Below are 24,382 nucleotides of genomic sequence, written 5' to 3' on the forward strand. Positions count from 1 at the left end.
GTTTGACGTGTACTCTGTAATTTAATGTTGTTAAACTGGTTGTGCTGTTTTCAATAAATTACAAATTTAAAAAAAAAAAAAGAAAGAGAAGACTGACATATTGCAAGCTTCCAACAGAGCTTCGATTCAGGAGTAGGCAACTCCAGTCCTGGAGTGCCACAAACAGGTCTACTTTTCATAATATCCATGATAAATATGCAGGAGATATTTGCATACAACGGAGACAATACATGCGCATGTTCAATGTGGATATCCTGAAAAATACTTCAGGACAGTGGAAATTCAAGGCAGAATCTTGAACCTGTGTTTCTTGAATTTCCCAAAGTCTCCTTCAGGATCTCTAACAGATATTTAAAAGATACCTCTAAAAATTGCATGAAAATCTCGTGCATATTCATTGTGGATATCCTGAAAACCTGACTGGCTTTGGGGTCCCCAGGACAAGCTTGGAAAGCCTGGCTGTAGCATACCCCCTAACTTGGGGGACCCATGGTCCACTCTTGCCCCCTGTTCACATAGGATGTCCCTGTCAGGAGCTTACCAGTATCTCCCACTGATATCTCCCACAATTTATCCTGCAAAGCATACAATCCAAATGATGCACTGCTTTATAACTCTCACCTGCGTTTGGGTTTGTGTTTCACTGTTGACTTGGGAGCCTCTGCAGCAAGGAAACCTTTCAAAAGTGTGCGTGCTGTGATATCACTTGGATCAGCTGACATTTTTTCCACCTTATTAAAGAAAAGAAAATACTTAATTCTAAATTCTATAAATCTACTAAGTGACAAGATAAAGACCAAAGGTCTAGCCAGTCTGCCCAGCAAATTGCTTTTAATAGTAACTATCACACCATGTATATTACCCCCATGCCTCCTGTTAAGGGTAGTAATTGCCACTCCATGCAGAAGGATTACACCTAATGTCAACATATGTTACCTCATTTTTTCATTTCCTTTCACTGCCAGAGAATGTGGTCAAGGCCAGCAGTATAGCTGGGTTTCACCAAGTTTCCAGAGGTCATGTTCCATTAAACATTTTTAGCCAAGTAGATTTTAGAGAACACTACCTCTTACAGTGGGAACAGATCTCTACTTTAGGGTTTGTTGGTTACTTCTTCCAAGGATTCTGAATTGGACACTTTCAGAAACAGGATGCTAAGTTAAATGGACCACCAGCATGAACCCTATGGCGCTATTCATATTCTTAAATGTCAACACACTCAATAGTCCCAATTAAGTATAAATTTATTTGTATTTTTACTAACTGCTTAGAAGCCAGAATACAGGACAGAAAAATCCCAGGCAACCAAAATTTAACTCCAGCAGAAGACAAGTTTATAGCTGTGATCATAGGAAAATCCCATTAGGAAAGGTCCATCACTATTGCCGAGTGCAGCCAGATTTCAGGAAGGTGGACCCATCACAATAGCCCCTGCAGGAAAACAAGAAAGTAGTCAAGGCAACTAGCATAGCAGTGTTTAAAAGAGAGATGGAAAAGATCCTGGAGGAAAAGTCCATAACACACATAGCACACACAGAGGCTGCATCCTCCCGGGCCTGCACACCCAGGCAGTAATACCTGGGAAAAAATGTGTAAGGAGGAGTATGCTGGAGCTCAGCAAATCTTGACAGAAGACCACAATCGAAGCGCCACCCATGACACTACCTGAGCTCTAGTGGAATGAGCCCCAACCTGGTTAGGCAACCGCTACTCAGCATCTACATACGTGGCTGTGATAACCTCCTTAACCCAACAGGTTAACATAGCCCGCTACACCGATTTCCCCTGTTTACCTCCATCATAGAGAACAAACAGATGGTCAGCCTTCCTGAGAGGTTTTAATAACCTCCAGTACCACATCAGATACCTTGACTTCCAAGGTCCACGACAGACAATATTCATCCACTTTTCTCCCTGTCCAGCATTGGCAGGGAAATTGGTTCAAAAAAGGATGGAACAGTTGGAAGCTGGACCATCCCTGAAGTCACCCTCAGAAACGGTTCCTGGCAAGAAAGAGCCCACAACTTGGACCCGACCCACAGAACAATTTGCCACGAGAAACACCACCTTCAAGAATTTAACCTCAAGAAGAAGCTACGGAGTAGCTGAAAAGTGGAATTTGCCAAAATTCTAGAACCAGAATAAGACTCAATGAGGGACCAGCAACCACAAGGAAGGACGAAGAAGCCTCACCCCTTACAAAACCAGGCCACATTAAGATGGGCTGACAAGAGTCCACCATTCACCTGACCCTTGAAAAAAGGCAAGAGCTATCACCTGCACCTTCAAGAATTTAAAGAGCCAATCCCTTAAGTGACCCACCCTGTGAGAATTCCAAAATGAGCGAGATTTTAACAGGAGAAAGCACACCTCGTTCCTCACACCAAGCCTCAAATACTGTCCAAACCCGATCATAATCTAAAGAGGGAGAGAACTTTTGTGCTCAAAGCAAGGTGGAAATCACTAGGGATGTGCAGACAAAAAGTTCATGTTCATAAGTCCATAAGTCGAAAAGGGGGGGTCAATTTCGGTCAATATGGACATATGGAGAATTCCATAAGTTGAGTCTATGTCCATACGTGCACCGGTTCCCTAAATAAAAATTTAAACCCCTCACCCTCCTTAATCCCCCCCCCCAAGACTTACCAAAATTCCCTGGTGGTCCAGCAGGGAGTCAGGAAGCCATTCCTCTATTCCTTTGCGAGGAGCACGTGACGTCCGCGTCACGGAGTGACGCGGCCATCACGTGGTCCACCGCGGTTCCGCTCCCGGACCCCTCGTTGGACACAAACGGAACTTTTGGCCAGCTTGGGGGGGCCTCCTGACCCCCCCCCCCAAGCTGGCCAAAAGTTCTGTTTGTGTCCAACGAGGGGTCCGGGAGCGGAACCAGCTTGGGGGGGGTCAGGAGCACGTGACGGCCGCGTCACTCCGACGTGACGCGGACGTCACGTGCTCCTCGCAAAGGAATAGAGGAATGGCTTCCTGACTCCCCGCTGGACCACCAGGGAGTTTTGGTAAGTCTTGGGGGGGATTAAGGAGGGTAAGGGGTTTAAATTTTTATTTAGGATCAACGATCGCGATTTCCAACGTATTCAACATAGCTATGTTGAATACGTTGGAAATCCGATAGTTTGCGCCTCATCACTTTAAGTTAAAAAAAAAAAAAAAGTAGCGTTTTACATGTAAGTTCAAAACGAATGCACACCCCTAGAAATCACAGTAGTGGAGATTCCATGCTTCAGCAACTGAGCCCTCTCCAGGACTACACCAAAAGACAAAATAGAGACAAAACTACATGAAGAAAAGGTCCCTGTCGTAGCAGGTCCCAGTGGACCAGTAACTGAAAAGGAGAATCCACCAGAAGCCTCCACAAACCTGCATACCATAGCCTCCTGGGCTAATCTGGAACCTCCAGAGCACCAATCCCTTGTGCCCTTTGATCTTCCAATCACTCTACCCAATGTGGGTAGGGGAAAAAGCATACTGAAGCTTGTCTTCCACCACTTCTGCTCGAGAGCGTTGATGCCCAAGGTCTTCAGATATCCCCTTCGACTGAAAAAGGGGAGGAACTTTCACATTGAGTGATGTCACCAGCAAGTCTATAAATGGTAGGCCCCAGTGGCCCACTATGAGCTGGAACACTTCGTCTGACAATTCCCATTCTCCTGGATACAGTCTCTGCTGAAAAATTGGCTCTTACATAGTCTTTTCCTGCAATGTGGGAGGCGGAGTCTTCCTGAAAATGTACTTCCTTCCATTCCAAGAGCTGGACTATTTTCTATGACACTTGCTGGCTCTTGGCTCCTTCTTTGTCGTCAGTGTCTGACATTACTCTGAGCGTTTGACCCTGCCAGCAAGTCAACGAACTGCAAGCATGCCAACTGTGCGGCACATGCTTCCAGATGATTCGTGCTCCAGAGAGACTCCTCTGCAGTCCAGCGTCCCTGCATCATCAACTCCTGACACTGAGTCTCCCAACCCTGGAGGCTTGCATCAGTCATGAGTTCCAATCAGTCCGCTATTCGTAGGGAAATGCCCTTCCTTAGATGATCCACTTTCAACCACCACTACATTTGGATGCTAGTCCTCACCGTGGACTCCATCGTGCAAGCAGTGTGCGCTGAAGAAGACGCATATGCCCCCTTGCCCACAGAACCACTTCTAGGATGGCTACCATCAACCGAACACCTGCAGGTAAGACCACACACCCAAGTGAATTGCTTATGTCAAAAGCAGCACATGCGCTATCCATTTCTGAATGCAGGCCTCCAGCAGGAACACCCTGCCTTGCTTCGTGCGCAAGCAAACACCAAGACACTCTAGCATCTGAGACAGCTGTAACTTGCTCTTGGCCAAGTTCACCACCTGACCTAGAAATTGCAGCTAGGAAACCACCTTGCCCGAGGCCTGAAGACTTTCTCCATGCTTTTGGCACAAATTACCCAAATATCTAAGTATGGGTGGACCAGAATACCATTCTGTCTTGACACAGTCGCTTCCAGCACCAGGACCTTGGAGAAGGTCCTGGGTGTGGTGGCCAAACTTAAAGGTAGTGCTTGAAAACCAATAATGTCGCTCCAAAACATCAAACTGCAGAAGCGATGATGCTTCAGCTGAATGAGAATATGTAGATACATGTCTGACAAATCCAGGGACGTATGAAACTCCCCCAACTGTACTGCCATTGTCACTGAATGTAAGGTTTCCATGTGAAAAAGAGCCACTTGCAATGACTATTGACTTCCTCTAGGACCAGAATGGGTGAAAGGAAATCTCCTTCTTGGCTACAATGAAATAAGTGGAATGACGGCCCGTACTTTCTTGTGACTTAAGCAATGGAAACACAGCCCACCAGCTCAGGGGCCTCGTCAGTGTAACCTAATTTCCAGAGTCGCAGGGAGAAGCAATGAAGTTGTCCCGAGGAACGCAGAACTCCAGAGCATGGTTATTCTTCATCACCTCCAGAACCAACTGCTCTGACGTGATCTTGACCCACCTCCAATAAGGGGAGACAAACGAAATCTTATCTCCAGTTCTAGGAAGTAGGTCAGCACACCTTCATTGAAGGGGTTGGGATGCATCGCCACCTGAGCCCATGCCCCACCTCGGCTACCTGGGCCGGAAGGACTGAGACCTACTCAGAGGCTGAACCCTCTGAGAATGCGCTACTCTGTAGGGTCAAAAATGTCTGAAACCCTAGCATGGTCCCTCTCGAGAGAGCACAGCACCTGCTTTTAATCCTCTGGTAAACGAGGAACTTGGGACTCACCCTGCCTATTAGCATTTATTCCAACTCACTCCCAGAACAAGAGTGATCCTTTAAGAGCAATTTCATAAGATTAGACTTTGAAAATTGTAGCAGGCAACTAACCTCAGCCACAGCTGACACGTCATTACTAACACCGAAGCCATCCCTCTGGCAGACGGACCAAGGTGCAGCCCGCATCCGCCAAAAAAGGCGGCAGCTGGTTCCATCACTGCCCTGGTAGTCAAACCAGTCTCATAGACTTCCTAAAATAGAAGCAAACAAGCACAAGCCACTAGGGAGCAGCAAAAGCTAACTGCAATTCACTGTCATCGCCTCAAGGCCTGTGTAAGGGTAATCTTGACTGCCTATCCTGTGCATTCTCCGATGCCACTCCCCCTTCTGCAGGAAAGGTTGTCCGCTTGGAGACTGCATACACCAGTGCATCCACTTTCAGAAAGCGCAACTGTTCTCTCTCGCTGTCAGATCCAGGCGATACAGCCCTACCAAGGTTCATCCCCCTTGAAAATTAGTTTCCGGAGCACCCCATTCAAGGCACTAAAAACAGGATTCTTTTTTGGCTCAGATATGGAAACAACACCCGGCACTCCCAGCATCCTTAGTGTCTATGAGATCAGAGCCAGCAACCCATCTATATGACAGTGGTTCTCAACCTTTTTTTGGCCGGGACACACCTGACAGATGGTTCTCACATGCATGACACACTGAACATATGACCATCATGGGGTTAAATGTAAACATGCACTCTGCATTCACAGGAATCCCCTCAACCCCCAGTAATGAGTGCAGAGCACATCTAGGGCATTACCCTGTACAACTCGCCATACAAAAAAAGATATTCTGGTTCTGATGACATCTCAATAAAAGCAAAACAAACTCCCTTTACTACCAGGCACAATAGCCTTCCTTATGAAAAGACAGTAATTTACCACTAATAAGATTGATAGAAGTGCCTACATGCTAGTTAAATACCTCACCTCGGTCACACACCCAGAATTGACCTTCACCAAGTGCAGAAAAACCACAAATTATAAATATGGAGACAGAAACTGGAATGGAAAACCAAAAAAGCCACTCTGCATGCAGTGTGAACCTGAAGAAATGGAAAGAGAAATATAGCACCTAACAGACTCTCAGGATTTGCAATAATGCACACAAACTAACCCACACAAAGTTACACCTGTATTATGGAATGCACTCAAACAGTAACAACTCTAAGAAATACAACTATTAAACCAGGCCCTAAACACTAATACATTTCCCATTGGGAAAACAGAATAAGCCAAGTTGCTATAATAGATCCACACAGAGAAATAATTGTAAAGCTATACTAAAAATGTTACAAAATGAACAGAATAATATCCAACAATTAAAAACTCATAAAAATGATTAAAACATGTCCAAATATCAATAAATATTTCAAAACAGCAGACATCGCATAATACCAAATAATTAAAATGGCAGTCAATCAAGAAAAATGGTGAGATTACTTACTTGATAATCTCGTTTTCCTTAGTGTAGACAGATGGACTCAGAACAAGTGGGTACAGTGTGCTCGTGCTAGCAGTTGGAGACGGATCTGACGTCAGCACGGGTACATATACCCCCACAGGAAGTGAAGCTCTTCAGTAATCTTCCTTACAAAAGCTGTTATGGATATATGTGTACTGACGATCAATGAAATAGTGAAAACAGGATTCCCCTGACCGATTGATAGTAGCTAGAGACCGCCAGCATTCCCAACCGGAAGGCGTCGACACCTGGCAGAGTGGACGCACTCATGTAAGAAGTGATAAGGCTTCCCTTGAATCGGTGAAGTCAATGTAGACTGGCAGCTAGGCGGGATGCTGAGTCCATCTGTCTACACTAAGGAAAACGAGATTATCAGGTAAGTAATCTCACCATTTCCTGTCGTGTAGCCAGATGGACTTAGAACAAGTGGGATGTACAAAAGCTTTACTCCCGGACTGGGTGGGAGGCTGCCTGAGGACCGTGTAAGACTGCCCTCGCAAATGCTGTGTCCTCCCTGGCCTGGACATCCAGACGGTAGAACCTGGAGAAGGTATGGAGGGAGGACCTCGTCGCCGCTTTACATATTTCTGCCGGCGACAGCATCCTAGATTCTGCCCAAGATGCTGCTTGGGCTCTGGTAGAATGGGCCTTGACTTGTAGAGGTGGTGACTTCCCGGCCTCTACGTAGGCCGCTCTGATAACTTCTTTAATCCAGCGGGCGATGGTGGGCCGAGAGGCCGCTTCACCTTGTTTCTTCCCGCTGTGAAGGACGAACAGATGGTCAGTCTTTCGTACTGTTTCTGTCATTTCCAGGTATCTGGGCAGCAATCTGCCTATATCGAGATGGCGTAGCAAACGCCCTTCTTCAGATTTCTTCAAACCTGCCGTGGTTGGCAAGGATATGGTCTGGTTGAGGTGAAATTGTGAGACTACCTTGGGCAAGAAGGATGGAACCGTGCGAAGATGGATAGCCTCAGGCGTGATTCTGAGAAAAGGATCACGGCAAGACAGTGCTTGTAGCTCTGAGATGCGGCGTGCTGAACATACAGCCAGCAAGAACACCATCTTCAAAGTGAGAGAACGGAGAGACAGGCCCCGAAGGGGTCTGAAGGTGGATCCCGCGAAGAAATCCAAAACTATGTTGAGGTTCCACAAAGGCACTGGCCGCTTCCGTGGCGGACGAATGTGCTTGACTCCTTTCAGGAAGTGAGAAACATCTGTATGCGTGGCAATGGTCTTGCCATCCCTCCTGGGACCATAGCAAGACAGCGCAGCCACCTGAACCTTGATGGAGCTGAGGGAGAGACCCTTCTGAAGTCCATCCTGCAGGAAATCCAAAACAATAGGGATAGTAGTCGCATGTGGTTTGGTGCCATGAGTGTCGCACCAGGCTTCAAACACTCTCCAAATCCTGACGTAGGTGAGGGATGTGGAAAACTTGCGAGCTCGGAGGAATGTATCTATCGCCGGCTCCGAGTAACCTCTTTTCTTCAGCCTAGCCCTCTCAATAGCCAGACCGTAAGAGAGAATTGAGCTGGATCCTCGTGAAGGATGGGACCTTGACGTAGTAGGTCCCTGAGCAGAAGCAGGGGAAGGGGCTCCCCTGCCAGTAGTCTTCTCATGTCCGCGTACCAGGGTCTTCTTGGCCAGTCTGGTGCCACTAGAAGAACTAGGCCCCGGTATTTCTGAATCTTGTGGATAAGGGTGCCCAGCAGGGGCCACGGAGGAAAGGCGTATAACAGGGCCCCTGGAGGCCACGGCTGAACCAGGGCGTCGATCCCGTGAGAGAACGGATCGCGCTTGCGGCTGAAGTAGTCAGAAGAAATGGCAGAAATATTAAACGAATACTTCAGCTCTGTGTTCACTAAAGAAGACCCTGGAGAAGGACCATCTCTACACAACAAGAAACTGGAGGGAAGTGGAATAGATGAAAATCCTTTTACAGTAGAAAATGTATGGGAAGAGCTAAAGAATCTGAAAGTGGACAAAGCTATGGGGCCTGATGGGATTCATCCAAGGATATTGAGGGAGCTCAGAGATGTTCTGGCAGCTCCGCTGTGTGACCTGTTCAATAGATCCCTAGAAACGGGAGTGGTGCCAAGTGATTGGAGAAGAGCGGTGGTGGTCCCGCTTCACAAGAGTGGGAACAGGGAGGAGGCTGGCAACTACAGACCGGTTAGCCTCACTTCGGTGGTGGGAAAAGTAATGGAGTCACTGCTGAAAGAGAGAATATTGAACTATCTACAGTCAGGAGAATTAATGGACCAGAGGCAACATGGATTCACCAGGGGAAGATCCTGTCAGACAAATCTGATTGACTTTTTTGACTGGGTAACCAAGGAATTGGATCAAGGAAGAGCGCTCGATGTCATCTACTTGGATTTCAGCAAAGCTTTTGATACGGTTCCGCACAGGAGACTGGTGAATAAAACGAGAAGCTTAGGAGTGAGGGCCGAGGTGGTGACCTGGATTGCAAATTGGTTGACGGACAGAAGACAATGTGTGATGGTAAACGGAACTTTCTCTGAAGAGAGAGCGGTTTTAAGTGGTGTACCGCAAGGATCGGTTTTGGGACCGGTCCTGTTCAATATCTTTGTGAGCGACATTGCAGACGGGATAGAAGGTAAGGTTTGTCTTTTTGCGGATGACACTAAGATCTGCAACAGAGTGGACACGCCGGAAGGAGTGGAGAGAATGAGACGGGATTTAAGGAAACTGGAAGAGTGGTCGAAGATATGGCAGCTGAGATTCAATGCCAAGAAGTGCAAAGTCATGCATATGGGGAGTGGAAATCCGAATGAACTGTATTCGATGGGGGGGGGAAAGGCTGATGTGCACGGAGCAGGAGAGGGACCTTGGGGTGATAGTGTCTAATGATATGAAGTCTGCGAAACAATGTGACAAGGCGATAGCAAAAGCCAGAAGAATGCTGGGCTGCATAGAGAGAGGAATATCGAGTAAGAAAAGGGAAGTGATTATTCCCTTGTACAGGTCCTTGGTGAGGCCTCACCTGGAGTACTGTGTTCAGTTCTGGAGACCGTATCTACAAAAAGACAAAGACAAGATGGAAGCGGTACAGAGAAGGGCAACCAAGAAGGTGGAGGATTTTCATCGGATGACGTACGAGGAGAGATTGAAGAATCTAAATATGTACACCCTGGAGGAAAGGAGGAGCAGGGGTGATATGATTCAGACTTTCAGATACTTGAAAAACTTTAATGATCCAAAGACAACAACAAACCTTTTCAGATGGAAAAAAATCAGCAGAACCAGAGGTCACGAGCTGAGGCTCCGGGGAGGAAGACTAAGAACCAATGTCAGGAAGTATTTCTTCACGGAAAGGGTGGTGGATGCCTGGAATGCCCTTCCGGAGGAAGTGGTGAAGTCTAAAACTGTGAAAGACTTCAAAGGGGCGTGGGATAAACACTGTGGATCCATCAAGTCTAGTGGGCATAAATATAGAGGAGGTGGTAAAACACTGCACGCAGCGGCAGTAGCCACAGAGGCATTCACGGAGCGGGATGCCAGTGGCGAGTAGTTGTTCCACCTTCAGGCAGCAAAATACTGCACGGAGCAGCAGTAGCCACAGAGGCATTCACGGAGCGGGATGCCAGTGGTTTGTGTTCCACCTTCACGGAGCGGAAGGTTGGAGGGCTGCCATCTCCAAAAAAACAAAAAACAAAAAATACCAAAACAAAAACACAAAAAACAAACAAGCAAAACAGAGGTGGGTAAGAGTATGGGGCAGGGGTGTGGCCGTTTATTGCGGCAGTTGCTACCCCTGATTGAGCTGGATGTTCATTGGGATGCGAATACGGCACTGCTCTCTGCATTGGTGGAGGGGTGGAAGGGAATTGGGGCCGGAGGGTGCTGGAAGCCAATAGTGACGGGGGAGGGGGAGAATAAAAGGGGTGGGGGGGGGGAGATTAAAAAAAAAATGGATAAACTGCGTAGCTTGCTGGGCAGACTGGATGGGCCTTTTGGTCTTCTTCTGCCGTCATTTCTATGTTTCTATGTTTCTATATAAGTATCTGGGTACTTGAGCATTGGACCTGTCCGCTAGTAGGTCCATGTCCGGAATCCCCCAGTGATCCACAATCATCTGGAAGGCTGTGGGCGACAGCTGCCATTCCCCCGGATTTAGGCTTTCTCTGCTGAGGAAGTCTGCCGTGGTGTTGTCCCTTCCAGCAATGTGGACGGCGGAGATGTCCTGAAGATTCGCCTCTGCCCAAGCCATCAGTGGGGCTATCTCGAGGGACACCTGTTGGCTTCTGGTTCTACCCTGTCGGTTGATGTATGCCACCGTGGTGGCATTGTCCGACATCACTCTGATTGCTCTGTTCCTCAGTCTGTGAGCAAATTGCAGGCAGGCTAACCGGACTGCCCGTGCCTCTAGTCAGTTGATGTTCCACCCTGACTCTTCCCTGCTCCACCGTCCTTGGGCGGTGAGTTCTTCGCAGTGTGCTCCCCATCCGCTCAGGCTGGCATCTGTGGTGAGCAGAGTCCATGTGGGGGAGGACATCTTTGACCCCCTGCTCGTGTGGTTGGACTGCAACCACCACCGTAGCTGAGTCCGCACTCTGGCTGGTAGAGGTAGATGCATGGAGTAATTCCGGAAGCGGGGGCTCCATCGAGAGAGCAGGGAGCATTGTAGAGGTCTCATATGGGCCCTTGCCCAGGGAACCACTTCCAGGGTGGATGCCATGAGACCGAGAACCTGCAGGTAATCCCAAGCTGTGGGCCGACTGGCTCCCATCAAGGACCGAAGACGCGTCTGAAGTTTTAATCTTCTCTTGGTGGTGAGACTGACTGTGTCTGCCTGGTGTCGAACTGGACTCCCAGATATTCCAGAGATTGGGAAGGCTGTAGGCAACTCTTGTTTAGGTTGACTACCCATCCCAGGCTTTCCAGAAGGGCGATCACTCTGTTGGTTGCCCGATGGCTCTCCTCTCGCGATTTCGTCCTGATCAGCCAATCGTCTAGGTAGGGATGGACCAGGATTCCTTCCCGTCTGAGCACCGCTGCTACCACTACGATCACCTTGGTGAAGGTCCGCGGTGACGTGGCCAGCCCGAAGGGCAAAGCCCGGAACTGGAAGTGGCGTCCCAGCACCTTGAAGCGTAGGTAGTGCTGATGATCCTGGTGAATCGGGATATGCAGGTAGGCTTCTGATAAATCTAAGGCCGTGAGGAATTCTCCTGGCTGTACTGCGTTCTTGACTGAGCGCAGAGTTTCCATGCGAAACCTCGGGACCCGTAAGTATCGATTGACTGACTTGAGGTCTAATACAGGCCGGAAAGTGCCCTCTTTCTTGGGTACCATGAAATAAATGGAATAATGCCCAGAATTCATTTCCCGTGCAGGTACCGGGATTATGGCTTTCAAGGACAGGAGCCTCGCCAAGGTAGCTTCCAATGCTGCCTTCTTGTGGATCGGACACGAAGAATCCACAAACCTGTCCGGAGGTAGATGATGGAAGTCCAGAAAATAACCCTCTCGGATGATGGCGAGGACCCACTGGTCCGACGTAATCTCGACCCATCTGGGGTAGAAGAGGGTTAACCTGCCCCCTGTGGCCCCGTCCCCCAGATGGATCGGCTGAATCTCATTGGGAGGCGCGGCCGGGGCCTGCACCCGAGCTGGCTCCCCTCTTCTGTTGCTTGGGCCGAAAGGACTGGTTCCTGGCCTGAGGACGAGGTGCCTGGTAGCGACCCCTATAGGGAATGAAGCGTTAAGAACTTCTGCCTCTGGAAGGCCTTGGAAAGGCGCGCTGGTTCCTTTTGAACCTGTCTTCCGGCAGTCGAGGTATTGGAGAGGCACCCCATGTGCTGGCCAGTTTATCAAGGTCGCTGCCGAACAGGAAAGAACCCCTAAAGAGCATTCTGGTGAGGCGTGTCTTCGAAGGAGCATCCGCTGACCAATTCCGTATCCAGAGTTGCCTCCTGGTAGCCACAGAAGATGAGATCCCCTTGGCTGTTGTACGGACTAGGTCGGATGCAGTATCCGTGAGGAACGAGAGAGCGGACTCCATGTCTGCCGCCGGAGCATTGTTCCTGACCTGTGACAAACAGGAACGCGTCACAACTGTGCAGCAGGTTGCGATTCGCAAAGACAGAGCTGCCACCTCAAATGTCTGTTTCAGGATGGCGTCCAGTCGCCGGTCGTGAAGCTCCTTGAGGGACGCCCCCCCCCCCCTTTAACTGGAATGGTAGTGCGCTTGACCACCGCGCTAACCAAGGCGTCCACCTGAGGGCACGCCAGCATCTCCTTGATTGCCGGATCCAGGGGGTACATGCCTATCAGGCCCCGACCCCCTTTGAATGAGGCCGCTGGTGAAGCCCATTCCAGATCTATCAGTTGCTGTGCAGCTTGCAAGAAGGGAAAATGGCGGGCTGTAGGACGAAGACCTTCCAGCAGAGGGTTCTGTGTAGATAGCACAGTAGTGCTGGGGCCTGTAATATTCAACTCCGCCAGGCACTGAGATACTAGGTCGGAGAGATCTTCCTTGGGAAAGAACCGCCTCATGGTTCGATATGGCTCCATCCCCGAGGGAAGTTCCCCCTCCTCGGAGGGTTCTGATTCGGTCTCCGAGACATCAGGGTCCGCCTGAACCGGACTGCCCGGAGGCGGGTGTGCTTGCCCACGATAAGGGCGCGAAGGTCCAGGGGCAGGATCCGCTGGAGCAGCAACAGGAGCAGCAGCAACAGCAACAGCAGGGCCTGGACAGGAAGCTGATTGCATCTGTACAAAGGCATGGATCCCCTTAAAGAGATCCACCCAGGAAATGGAGGTGGTCTCAAGTCGTCGGGGTACCAGGTCCCCCGGGATCCCAGGTTGTTAGAGACTGCCTGCGAGATCCGGGGGGGCCCCTGGGGAACTGTCAACAAACCTCGGTTGAGACTGGTCCTGGCCAGAGGTTCCCATTGCCTCCTCACATTGGGCACAAAGGGAGTCTGGCTCCTCGCTGTGCATGGCTCTGAGCTGGCATGCTGAGCAGAGGCCGAGAGCTTTCACACGGGAATCAGGAGGCGCCGCCGCCAGGGACACCGGGGCATTCGATTGTTCCATTGCGCGCTGAAGAATATGCGGGAGCAATATGCGCTTAATATAATATGCGCTCAACATAATATGCGCTCAATAGTAAGCGGCAGCTATATACGCTTAATACAATATGGGGTAGATTTTCAGAGCCCTGCTCGCCTAAATCCGCCCAAAACCGGGCGGATTTAGGCGAGCAGGGCCCTGCGCGCCGGGAAGCCTATTTTACATAGGCCTCCTGGCGCGCGCAGAGCCCCGGGACTCACGTAAGTCCCGGGGTTCTCGGAGGGGGGCGTGTCGGGGGGCGGGCCCGGTCGTCGCGGCGTTCCGGGGGCGTGTCGGCAGCGTTTTGGGGGCGGGTACGGGGCGTGGCTACGGCCCGGGGGCGTGGCCGCGCCCTCCGTACCCGCCCCCAGGTCGCGGCCCGGCGCGCAGCAGGCCCGCTGGCGCGCAGGGATTTACGTCTCCCTCCGGGAGGCGTAAATCCCCCGACAAAGGTAAGGGGGGGGTGTAGACAGGGCCGGGCGGGTGGGTTAGGTAGGGGAAGGGAGGGGAAGGTGAGGGGAGGGCAAAGGAAAGTTCCCTCCAAGGCCGCTCCGATTTCGGAGCGGCCTTGGAGGGAACGGGGGGAGGCAGCGCGGCTCGGCGCGCGCAGGCTATACAAAATCCATAGCCTTGCGCGCGCCGATCCAGGATTTTAGTGGATACGCGCGGCTCCGCGCGTATCTACTAAAATCCAGCGTACTTTTGCTTGAGTCTGATGCGCAAGCAAAAGTAGGCTGATCGCGCTTCTTTTAAAATCTACCCCTATGCGCTCAATAATATGCGGACAGCAATATACGCTTAATACAATATGCGCTCAACAATATGCAATATACGCTCAATAAGAAGCGCAGAATACGATACAGGCGCCTATCATGGGCGCTCAATACCTGAACAAGGCCGACAAAATGGCGACCTCCGCGGCGTGCCGCATGCAGGCAACGCCGCCGATCCTCGTACTTCAGAGACCAAAAGTAAAAGTTGTACGCCTTACCTGATCCTCGGCGCTTCCCGGTGGAACCCGGGCGGTCTCCGGCTACGGGGGGAGAGGGGAAATACCTTCACCGCCGCGCTTGAGGAATGCACCCGCTGCCTCCCAAGTCCACGCCGGGACCGAGGCGCCTCTTAGCCCGACCCAAGCCCTTCCTGCTCGGGGCTTGGTCCCTGCCGCGATTCGGCCACCAGACCGAGGCCTAAACCTCCGAGGGATCACGGAAATCACCTCGGGAAACTCAACTGGGGGAGGGACCGAATGGTATCACCGCAGATTGGAAACACGCTCAGCGAGCGTGCAGGCTCTCCAAACTGCTTTGGAGACGGAGATTACTGAAGAGCTTCACTTCCTGTGGGGGTATATGTACCCGTGCTGACGTCAGATCCGTCTCCAACTGCTAGCACGAGCACACTATACCCACTTGTTCTGAGTCCATCTGGCTACACGACAGGAAATACATTTTAAAAGCCACCTTTATTTACCCTCTCCAGCAACTCTCCTATTCTTTTCCCTTCCAGGCCAATAGCACTCACCAGAAGCAGCAAGGGCTGCTGCAGTTCCGTCCTCACAGTCCTCTTCCTTAGCACCCACAACCCAGTCATTCACACACACACAATTAGACCCCCACGACCAGTCTGTCTCTTTCATACCAGTCATCTTCCTGACCAGTCTCTCTCTCAATCACACACAAATGCTCTCACACCCACAGACACACCAGCTCTCACCCAGGCATCCATTCACACCAGCTCTCACCCAGGCATCCATTCACACCAGCTCTCACCCAGGCATCCATTCACACACCCAAACACACCAGCTCTCATCCATGCATCCATTCACACACCCAAACACACCAGCTCTCACCCAGGCACCCATTCACACACCAGCTCTCACCCAGGCACCCATTCACACACCCAAACACACCAGCTCTCACCCAGGCACCCATTCACACAAGTTCTCACTCAGGCTCCCATTCACACCCACAAGCTCTCACCAAAAACCTCTTCTTCCTTCACTGCAGAGATGGGCTCCAGTTCCACCGCAGCTTTACTCCTGCGGGCCTTCTTTTTTCACCACCACAGGGATGGGCTCCCGTGGCGGCCTTGGGGGTTGGAGGCTGCCATTCCTCCCACCCCTAGGCTAGGCGATGCCTGCCTCACCAGCCAATCAAAGGCTTCCTTCCCTTCTTCCTACTCCCACTGGTAGGTAGAAGGGAGGAAACTTCCGATTGGCCTGCGCGGGGGCAGGCAGAATAAACGAGGCTTCCCATTGGGCAGTGGGGGTAGGAAGAAAGGAGGTTTCCAATTGGCCTGCGGGGGCTGGAAAAAGGGAGAAGGAAAGTACAACAGGGCAGTGGAGGCGAGACACACCTGCCTGTGTTTGGCGACACACCGGTTGAGAAGTGCTGCTCTAGGGAATAAGGATTGCTCTAGTCATCCAAGCCGGTGAGGACCCCATCAATGGAACCTACAGCAGGCCAGAATGTACTCCGGCACTCATCCACAGCACCAGACTTGCAGGATTCCGCAGCCTGAGCTCCTGAACTTCCAGGTTTGGCCGGTTCCGCCGAACATTAGAAAGGACTGCAGCCCTTGCAAAAATTTCACCCAAGAAAAAAAAGTCAAAAGGATCCATACTAAAATCAGAAGGCATTGGAGAGGCATCCACTGAGAAGTACTCCCCTGCTGAAAATCCAGTTAGAGGAGCCTCAAAACCAGGTGAAACTTCTGACAGATCCCCCTCCGGTCCCATTCCCACATCCTGCTGGGAAGGGCTGGACTCAGCCAAATCCGTGGGAGCCAAATCCGTGGGAGACAACTCTCCCTGAGCCTCCAGGTAGTGCTGACAAGATTTGAGGGGACACCCTGCTGTGATGCCCGAATATGGCAAGCAGTGCAAACTGCAAGGTGCTTAGGATTCTTGCTAAAGGCACCATGGATAAGATGTCCACTAGCATCTGACAATTGTTTGTCCAACTGTGCGTCCTGTGCAAGGCAAGTCAGATAGGATGCCCAAAATGAGTGCACCCAAGTATGCGACGCCTATATTTAAGATAGGACATCCCATAACCGCGTAGTCTCTTATGATGAAGAGCTTAGGCACTGGAATCCGAAAAACACACGAACTACGGACACCCAAAATGTGGATGTCCGATCAGCGTGGTCCAGACAGATGCCCAACCTGGATATGCAGGCGCAAACCAACATCAGTCACTGTTTTTACGGCAGACTTGTGCAGGAGGCAGTGCGTGAATGCCACCATGGCCTACCACACAGCATCTCAGAGAAGCCTGACAGCAGGGACTAGCCAAAAGGCTGCTCATCCAGCCAAAACTGCAGGGACTCCCCAAGCCTCTCACAGAGGTGGGAACAAACGTCAGACTGGCACACCAAGGCTCAGCAACCACACTAGAAGAGGGGGAGAGGAATCTCTAAAATTATCCCTCTCTCTTATGAATATATTATTTTAGTTTTTTATTTTTTTAACATCCCCTTACCTGAGCTCAGCCTATCCCGGCCAAGTACAGAGTCAGTCTCCAACTGCGGGAGGAGAGGGCTAATGCCTTCACCACCACGCTCAGCTTCCTGCACCTGCTAGCCTCTCAGCTGATTCTCTCCTGGCAGCTAAGTCCACGCTGGAAAAACAGCTACCAGACCGAGACACTCAGCTAAGGGAGGGATCATGAGATATCACCTCAGGAGAACTTGACTGAGGGAGGGACCACAAGGTATCTCCTGAGGAAAAGCGGTGCGTAAATCTCCTTTTCTCCTCCACTTTTTTTTTTTTTTTTTTAAACAAACAATCCCCAGTAAGGAGATGCATGTCCACTATCTGCTGGAGACGGAGAATATTGGCCGGCTGATGTCAGTGCTGGGGTATATATACCGTGATGTCAGGTTTGTTCCGTCTCCATCTGCTGTTAGAGGTGCATAACCCATAGGTCGTGGATTAACCTAACTGAATGCTGAGAAATATATAGTTACACTGAAGTGGTGCAGCAGCTATAACATTTAAGTTCAAATACATTTCACAAAATCCAAAACAAATATAAACAATTAAATCAGCTATCTCTGGAAACAGAATTCTTCCAAGACAAGTAAAGGTGGTCTGGAGTGGAGAAGGGGGGGGGGGGGGGGGGAGGAGAGTGTGAGCTTTCAGGGGCTACAGTCACCCAAAATTAATCTTACCCCTATAGCCACCCTACTGAGAGACAAGGTAAAAAAATGTATTATTACATTTGGCAACAACTATCATTCTCTCTTCCCCATCCCTGAGGATTTCATGGCTAGTGCTGCTGAGGTTGGTACTGGGCTAGGCCCTCACAGTAGTAGCTCTTGGAATTGAGGGTACAGAGCGGCCAATGAAATAAGACGCTCATTAAAACAGGCGCTCGTATTGAGCGCCCGTTTTCTTAACGCGCACGGAGCCACATCCCCTAGGCACCCGATGCAGTATTTAAATGAGGGGCTGCGTAAAAAAGGACCCGCTAAAGAATTGTGCATCCCTAGCACACAATGCATCAGGAGCCCACAATTGCAACAGGCGCTCAATTTGAGTGTCCATTTTTATATTTTTACCCCGCTTCTTCTTGCTAATTTTGCTGAGATTGCTGAATACACCCATAGCTAAGCACCCCTTGCTATGGGCGTCTTAATTGTGCATCCAGAAGATTTTTTTTTTCTTTTTATACCGTCGTTAACCAGGCGCCATCACAATGGTTCACAATAGAGCACATAATTACATGCTGCATAGAAATGTCTTAAATTATAACAATGAAACAGGTGCCATCAAAATACTATAACAGTTTCATAATAAGTATTAATTGGTAGGTGTTGTAGGTCATGTCCAGTTTTCTCTGTATCAGCTGTAAGATAAAGTACTACTTAACTCTAGTTCTTTGTTGTTGAGAGAAAAAGAAAGAATAAAAAAAATAAAAATGAGAAACACAAATTAAGTAAAAAGGTGTGTGTGTGTGTGGGAGTTCTACTGATCGCAACCTACATTTCCCTGGGTTTTACTCTCCATTCTCTTTGTGGTATGCTTGCTTAAATAGCCATGTTTTTAAACTTTTACTGAAAGTTTTGATGTTTCTTTGCAATCTGATTTCTAAAGGCATAATGTTCCATATTAAAGGTCCTGCTAGGGATAGAGCCCTATCCCTTACTTGAGTTAGTCTAGCCATTTTAATTGAGGGAATAGTTAGCATTGATTTGTTTGCTGATCGTAAGTTTCTGTGGGGGACGTGTACGCGGAGGGCTGTGTTCAGCCATTCTGCTTTTTCATCATGTATTAATTTATGTATGGTACATAAAGTCTTGTATTGTATTGTTTGCTCAATGGGTACCCAATGTAGTTCAATCAGAGTGTCGGTGATATGTTCTCTTTTACTGAGAAAACTCCGCCTACTGACCGGTCACGAGACGCTCCCAGACAGCATGGCTAATTCAGCCCTGCTATCGACGGGAAAAATATGATGCACTCTAAAAACTTGTGTTTGGTTAACTTTCCACAGACACAGTTGCTATCACTGTACGAAATGTTTAAAAAAATTTTTAAGGGAAATATTGCTATACAATGATGATATACTGAAGATATCTAAAATTGTTTATTTCTCAAAAAGATTGATGAGAAAAGATAGGATTCAAAATGACAATACTGTTGAATCCCCCAGTTTAGGGGTATCTACCTTTCTGGAGGAATCAATTGATGTCATTAGTAATAGATCTACACTTTTTGTTTCTTTTCTGCTTTAACATGATAAAGATAATGTGTTTAAAAATTTCTTTAGGAATAAGATTGCATTACTTTGTGGACAGAAAATTCAAATTTTTCCTGATGTCTCCAGAGCTACTCAAGGTCATCAGAAGCATTTCTTGTCTCTAAAGGGTAGATTATTAGCTATAGGAGCAACTTTTTTTTTTTTTTTTTAAGTTTCCTTGTTCTTGCTGTATTACCTTTCAGGGAAAAAAAGCTTAGTTTTTCTGACTCCCCCTCCTTGGAGACATTTTTATTAGATAAGAACCCAGAAGGGATAAAAAAAGAATGATCACCAGTAAAATTGTAACTCCTCTCACTTCTTTTATTATTATTTGGATTCTGCACATACTCATAGTTGTATACTATGTGTATTTGTGCATGTATTTTTCTCTATCCCCCATGATTATGGGTTTTGTATGCAGAGATTTATTTCCATGGTGTATCTTATATTTTGATATGTAACTCTGTATTTCATTTATTTATTTATTTTATTTAAAAACTTTTATATACCGGTATTAGTATGCATACATCATACCGGTTTACAATGTAACTTTAAAGGTAGAAATTACAATGAACAGGGAGGGCGAACAAGGAGGAGTATACAAAGAGCAGGAGGTGGAGGAATTAAAGCAATAAATAAAAACTGCAACGGACTATTTACAGGAATATACAAGGCGTAGGCAAGATACTTGCAAGATACATTTGCCTTCTATTTCTTGTAAAATATAATGGAGAATTCAATAAAGAAAACAATTAAAAAAAAAAGGAACCACAAAGGACTGTATTTTTTCTCATCAGCCCTTGATTCGCAGATTGACTTTACACCACCACTGGGGCTGGAGTTAAATTTGCAGTATTAAAAAGTGTGTGTTGGATGCCCAGCAACTTTCTGTATCAGGGGTTAATAGTTAATAGCCTCATCTACATGGAATTTACATGTGATGGGCACCCTCAGATACACATTTGTTTGGGTACGTTTTGGACACACTTATTTCCTTATTGCATCAGGTGCTAATCTAACATGTCCAACCATGTGTAAACCTGTGCACTAGGATGGGCGCATTTTATTGCATCGACCCTAGAGTGAGGCAGAGTATGCTAATAGGGCTCATTCTATCTTGGCTTCTATGCAGGAGGCAAAGACTATAAGAGCATGTGCTGGCTTAGAGCCAGCCCACACTGCCTGTTGCTACTACTGTGAGACCAAGAACCAGCCACAACAGCATAAGTGATGAGGTCAGCTGTGGAGGCAGAGGGAGTAGTCTTACCTCCCACCCTCTCCATTTTCTGTTTAGTCCATCTTTGTTCTCGTCCTCTCTCCACCTTTAGGAAAAGTTGGTTAGCATCACCCCTCTACGCAAGGATACATTTTTAGAATTGCTATCAGCAGACACTGATGCGGTTGGACACACTACACTAACACCCGATGCAATAAGGGGATTAGCGCGTCCAAACAAATGCGTAGCTAACAGTGCTCGAGTGCAAATGCCACATAGATGAGGCTAATAGCTATTACCCCGATACAAAAAAATCGCCATGTGCCCGATGCACACTTTTTAACACAGCAAATTTTAATACCAGCCTCAGATCTGGCATAATCCCTTGATGTGCGGCAAGAGTTTAACTAAAAATACTGCTTTTCTGTGGTTCCTCTAGTTAGTGTCATCACAATACCAAGATCTACTCTTTGCTATAACTAAAAATGATTAAAAAATGAAAGGCTTGATAAAAAAAATTGAGGGGAGTGCAACATACACGCTCCAAGCCGTGTATATTGTGCCAGTAAATTATATGTGGCAGGTTAAGACAGCCGTTTGTACTGAGCGTCTGTTTTCCTAACCCATACAGTTACGTCTCCTGGTTGCCCAATGCTTTTCAGAACTAGGGATGCAACATTTATTCCTAGCGTGCCCTTTTTAGCATGGCAGCTAATTAGAATATTGCATCGCACGCCCAGGAGAGCTGGACGTGCGTGCATTGAAAAAAATAAGTGCCCAGTTTGGCATTAATTCAATAATGATTCAGAGGAAAGCTTAAGATAGCTGGCAACTCTTTTTGTACTAGATCATGGCTTCACAAACCTGTCCTAGGGAACCCACATACAGTAGGAATTTCAGGATATCCACAACAAATATGCAAATTTATCTCATGCATTTTCATTATGGATATCCTGACAACTCATCTGGCTGTGGGGTCCCCAGGATAAGTCTGGGAAACCCTAGACTAAACACTGTTTTTCTAGTGGCCTATACTGTGTCCCGTAGTTTTGAAAACTAAAAAGCATATCCCTTGATACAATTCTGGTATCAAACAACCTTCTGCATGGCTATTGCTTACTTCAGTTCCTAAAGAACAAGTAGAATCGGTGACAAAAAGATAGCTCATTATATCTTGGCCTTTTAGCTAATGTCCAAATATAGAATTTGAGCTGAAGACAATCACTTTTGAGCTCTTTGTTTGAAACTGAGAACCTCTGTGAGGATTTACACGCTGCCTGTCACCCAACCCCAGTGGAGAGAAAATAATATTAAAGTTGTTAAAATATTTTTGGGGATTTTTTTGGGCAGGCTCAGTAGTTAAAAAATCAGCAACAAACCTAAACAGTTTTCAGCCCTCCTGCCACTGCGGGTCAGATACACTAACAGTTATTTTCCAGTTTTGTATGCGCTGGATGGAAAGGGACTAGGCCGAACGCTGTTCCTCGGGTGAGAACGCTGTCCGGGTTAAGACTAGAAAAGGATTCCAGGATGAGCTCCCTACCCAAGAACTGAAGGCCGCTCAGCTTTCTCCGGCTCTTACCTATCTGCCTTTCCCGGACCGCAACCACAGGAACTCCCAACCTCCGCAGCAACAGCAACTGCAGCAGCCCGCCACTACGTTCAAGTGACGTATCGCGAGAGCTCACAAAGCTCCAATGTCAGCGCTTCCCCTAGCTGAGGATTCTGGGATCTGTAGTTCTGTCTAGGGTGGAGCCTGATGACGAAACAGACCAATCAGTTTAGGGAATAAGCCTTTACGATTTGATGGCTTTTCGTGATTTTTATTATGTTTGCTGTGTTAATCAAAAGAACTCAGTAGATTGTTTCTGCGCATATGTAAAGAAAATCTGGACTGTCTTTCATTAAATAAGACATCAGGCCTTTGGTTTTCTCCGTGTCTGTTTCTGGCTTTTTTTTTTTTATTCAACAGACGTACTGTAGTGTAGTGTAATGTATTTATGTATCTCCTTGGAACGCCAGTTAACCTTCATTTTAAAGTATTTTATTTCCTAATATAACCCTTTGTTCCGGGGTTTGTGATTTCCCATAGGGTCCTGAAGCTATTTTTTTTTATCGGGGCTACCTATCTTCTCTCCATTTATTTCCTCTCTCTGTAGATCTCGGGGAGGGGGCGCTAGGAAATGCTTCTTGGCCAGGGTGATGGTGTGTTTTTCCTTAAGTGTGTGTATCTCTCTGGTACTGTATTTTCCTCAGGGACACAAGCTGGACACAGACTGGATAGTCAAAATTTACGGATTCATTCCAAAACGTCAGTCATAGTTCAGTATATTTTAAATAACTGAAACTGTACATCAGAACTATTTACATAGTCTCTCTGCGGGGTTGTTTGTGTCTATCTCTAATTCCTTGGGATAAGTTTGCCACTTTTTCCTCATTGGTTTATAAACAGCCCCCGGTGTAGGGGAAGCCTATTAGAGAACCCTGAAAGCATTGAAAAATCCTACCTGAATCCAAAGCTCTGTCTCTTGCCCACAGCCTGGTCCCTTTGGGATAGAGATCAGGTTGGGAATCTCCAGATCTTAATGTTGTGTCCACCACTTTTCTTTAAAATCTGTGTAACTTCTCGGGGGGGGGGGGGGGGGGGAGTCTGATGTTTCCAGTCTTGAAGCAAGTTCTCACTCTGATCTGTGAGGAGGGGTGGGGGGAAACACTTCACACAACCAAAAGAGGAAAAATCCAAATTTCTCTAAATTCAAAAATCCCACACTGGGTAATGCTATCACTGGTGCTTCTTCCTCAAACGATTAGGATAGCTCACAGGTCTCCAGCCTGTGCTCTCTGGATTGGGGATTGTCCCTCTCCAAAGGGTACAGGGTGTTCCCCAGACCAAGAAAAAAAAAATAAAAATACTGACAAAATCTATCTCTTCAAAAACTTAAGGCAGACCCTCTCAGGCAGGGTCTGAAAAGGGATCTCCCTAACTTAGCAGGGGGAAGGGAAAATTATCTCCCAACTCTTCAAGAGCCAACTCAAAATGCCCACACTCTCTATACTACTAATTCCCCTAGTGCCTAGGGATAGCCAATCACAGTCAAACTCATAGGAGAGACTGAAATGGAAGGAAACCCCCACTAAGCTGTTATTACTAATGGGCAGGAATCTAGGGCCATCTAGTGCCTGACCAAAGAGTAGGCCACACTAAAATATATAAAACTTAAAAAAATATATGTAGAGATATTTAAATAGTCAAGTATCAGTACAATTGCCCTGAGGGTAGGACTGACCCATGGGTATTTCACCCTCTTGACTGCCATGCTCCCCACAAAAAAACACTTTCTCTCCATATACCCCCTCCCCCCAGAGCACCTATTTCCCTCTTTACACAGCTAATGCAGACTTTCTCTCCCTCTCTGGCACCCTGCCCTCACAATCTGAGCCCTCTCATGATGCAAGAATCAATCCTAAATCTCATGGATTTATATCTTGCTCTTAGGCACAGATGTTGAGGGGAGTGGGGGGGGGGGTCATTCTCCAAAGAAACACTGTGACAAAGGG

General features: G+C 47.9%; 1 protein-coding gene across 1 annotated transcript in view; it reads right to left on the bottom strand.

Annotated features, from left to right (window-relative positions):
• The window catches only part of CENPT (centromere protein T), a 170,123-nt gene extending 147,572 nt beyond the window's left edge, over positions 1–22,551 (bottom strand). Inside the window, exons 1-2 of the mRNA XM_029608822.1 lie at positions 22,407–22,551; positions 622–731 (exon numbers count right to left, since the gene is read on the bottom strand). Coding sequence (XP_029464682.1) covers positions 622–722 — 101 coding nt within the window. The 5' untranslated portion in view covers positions 723–731; positions 22,407–22,551. The remainder of the gene's footprint in view (positions 1–621; positions 732–22,406) is intronic.
• Positions 22,552–24,382: the final 1,831 nt, after the last annotated feature.

The sequence above is a fragment of the Rhinatrema bivittatum genome, chromosome 7 (assembly GCF_901001135.1).
Source record: "Rhinatrema bivittatum chromosome 7, aRhiBiv1.1, whole genome shotgun sequence".
Taxonomy (NCBI): Eukaryota; Metazoa; Chordata; class Amphibia; order Gymnophiona; family Rhinatrematidae; genus Rhinatrema; species Rhinatrema bivittatum.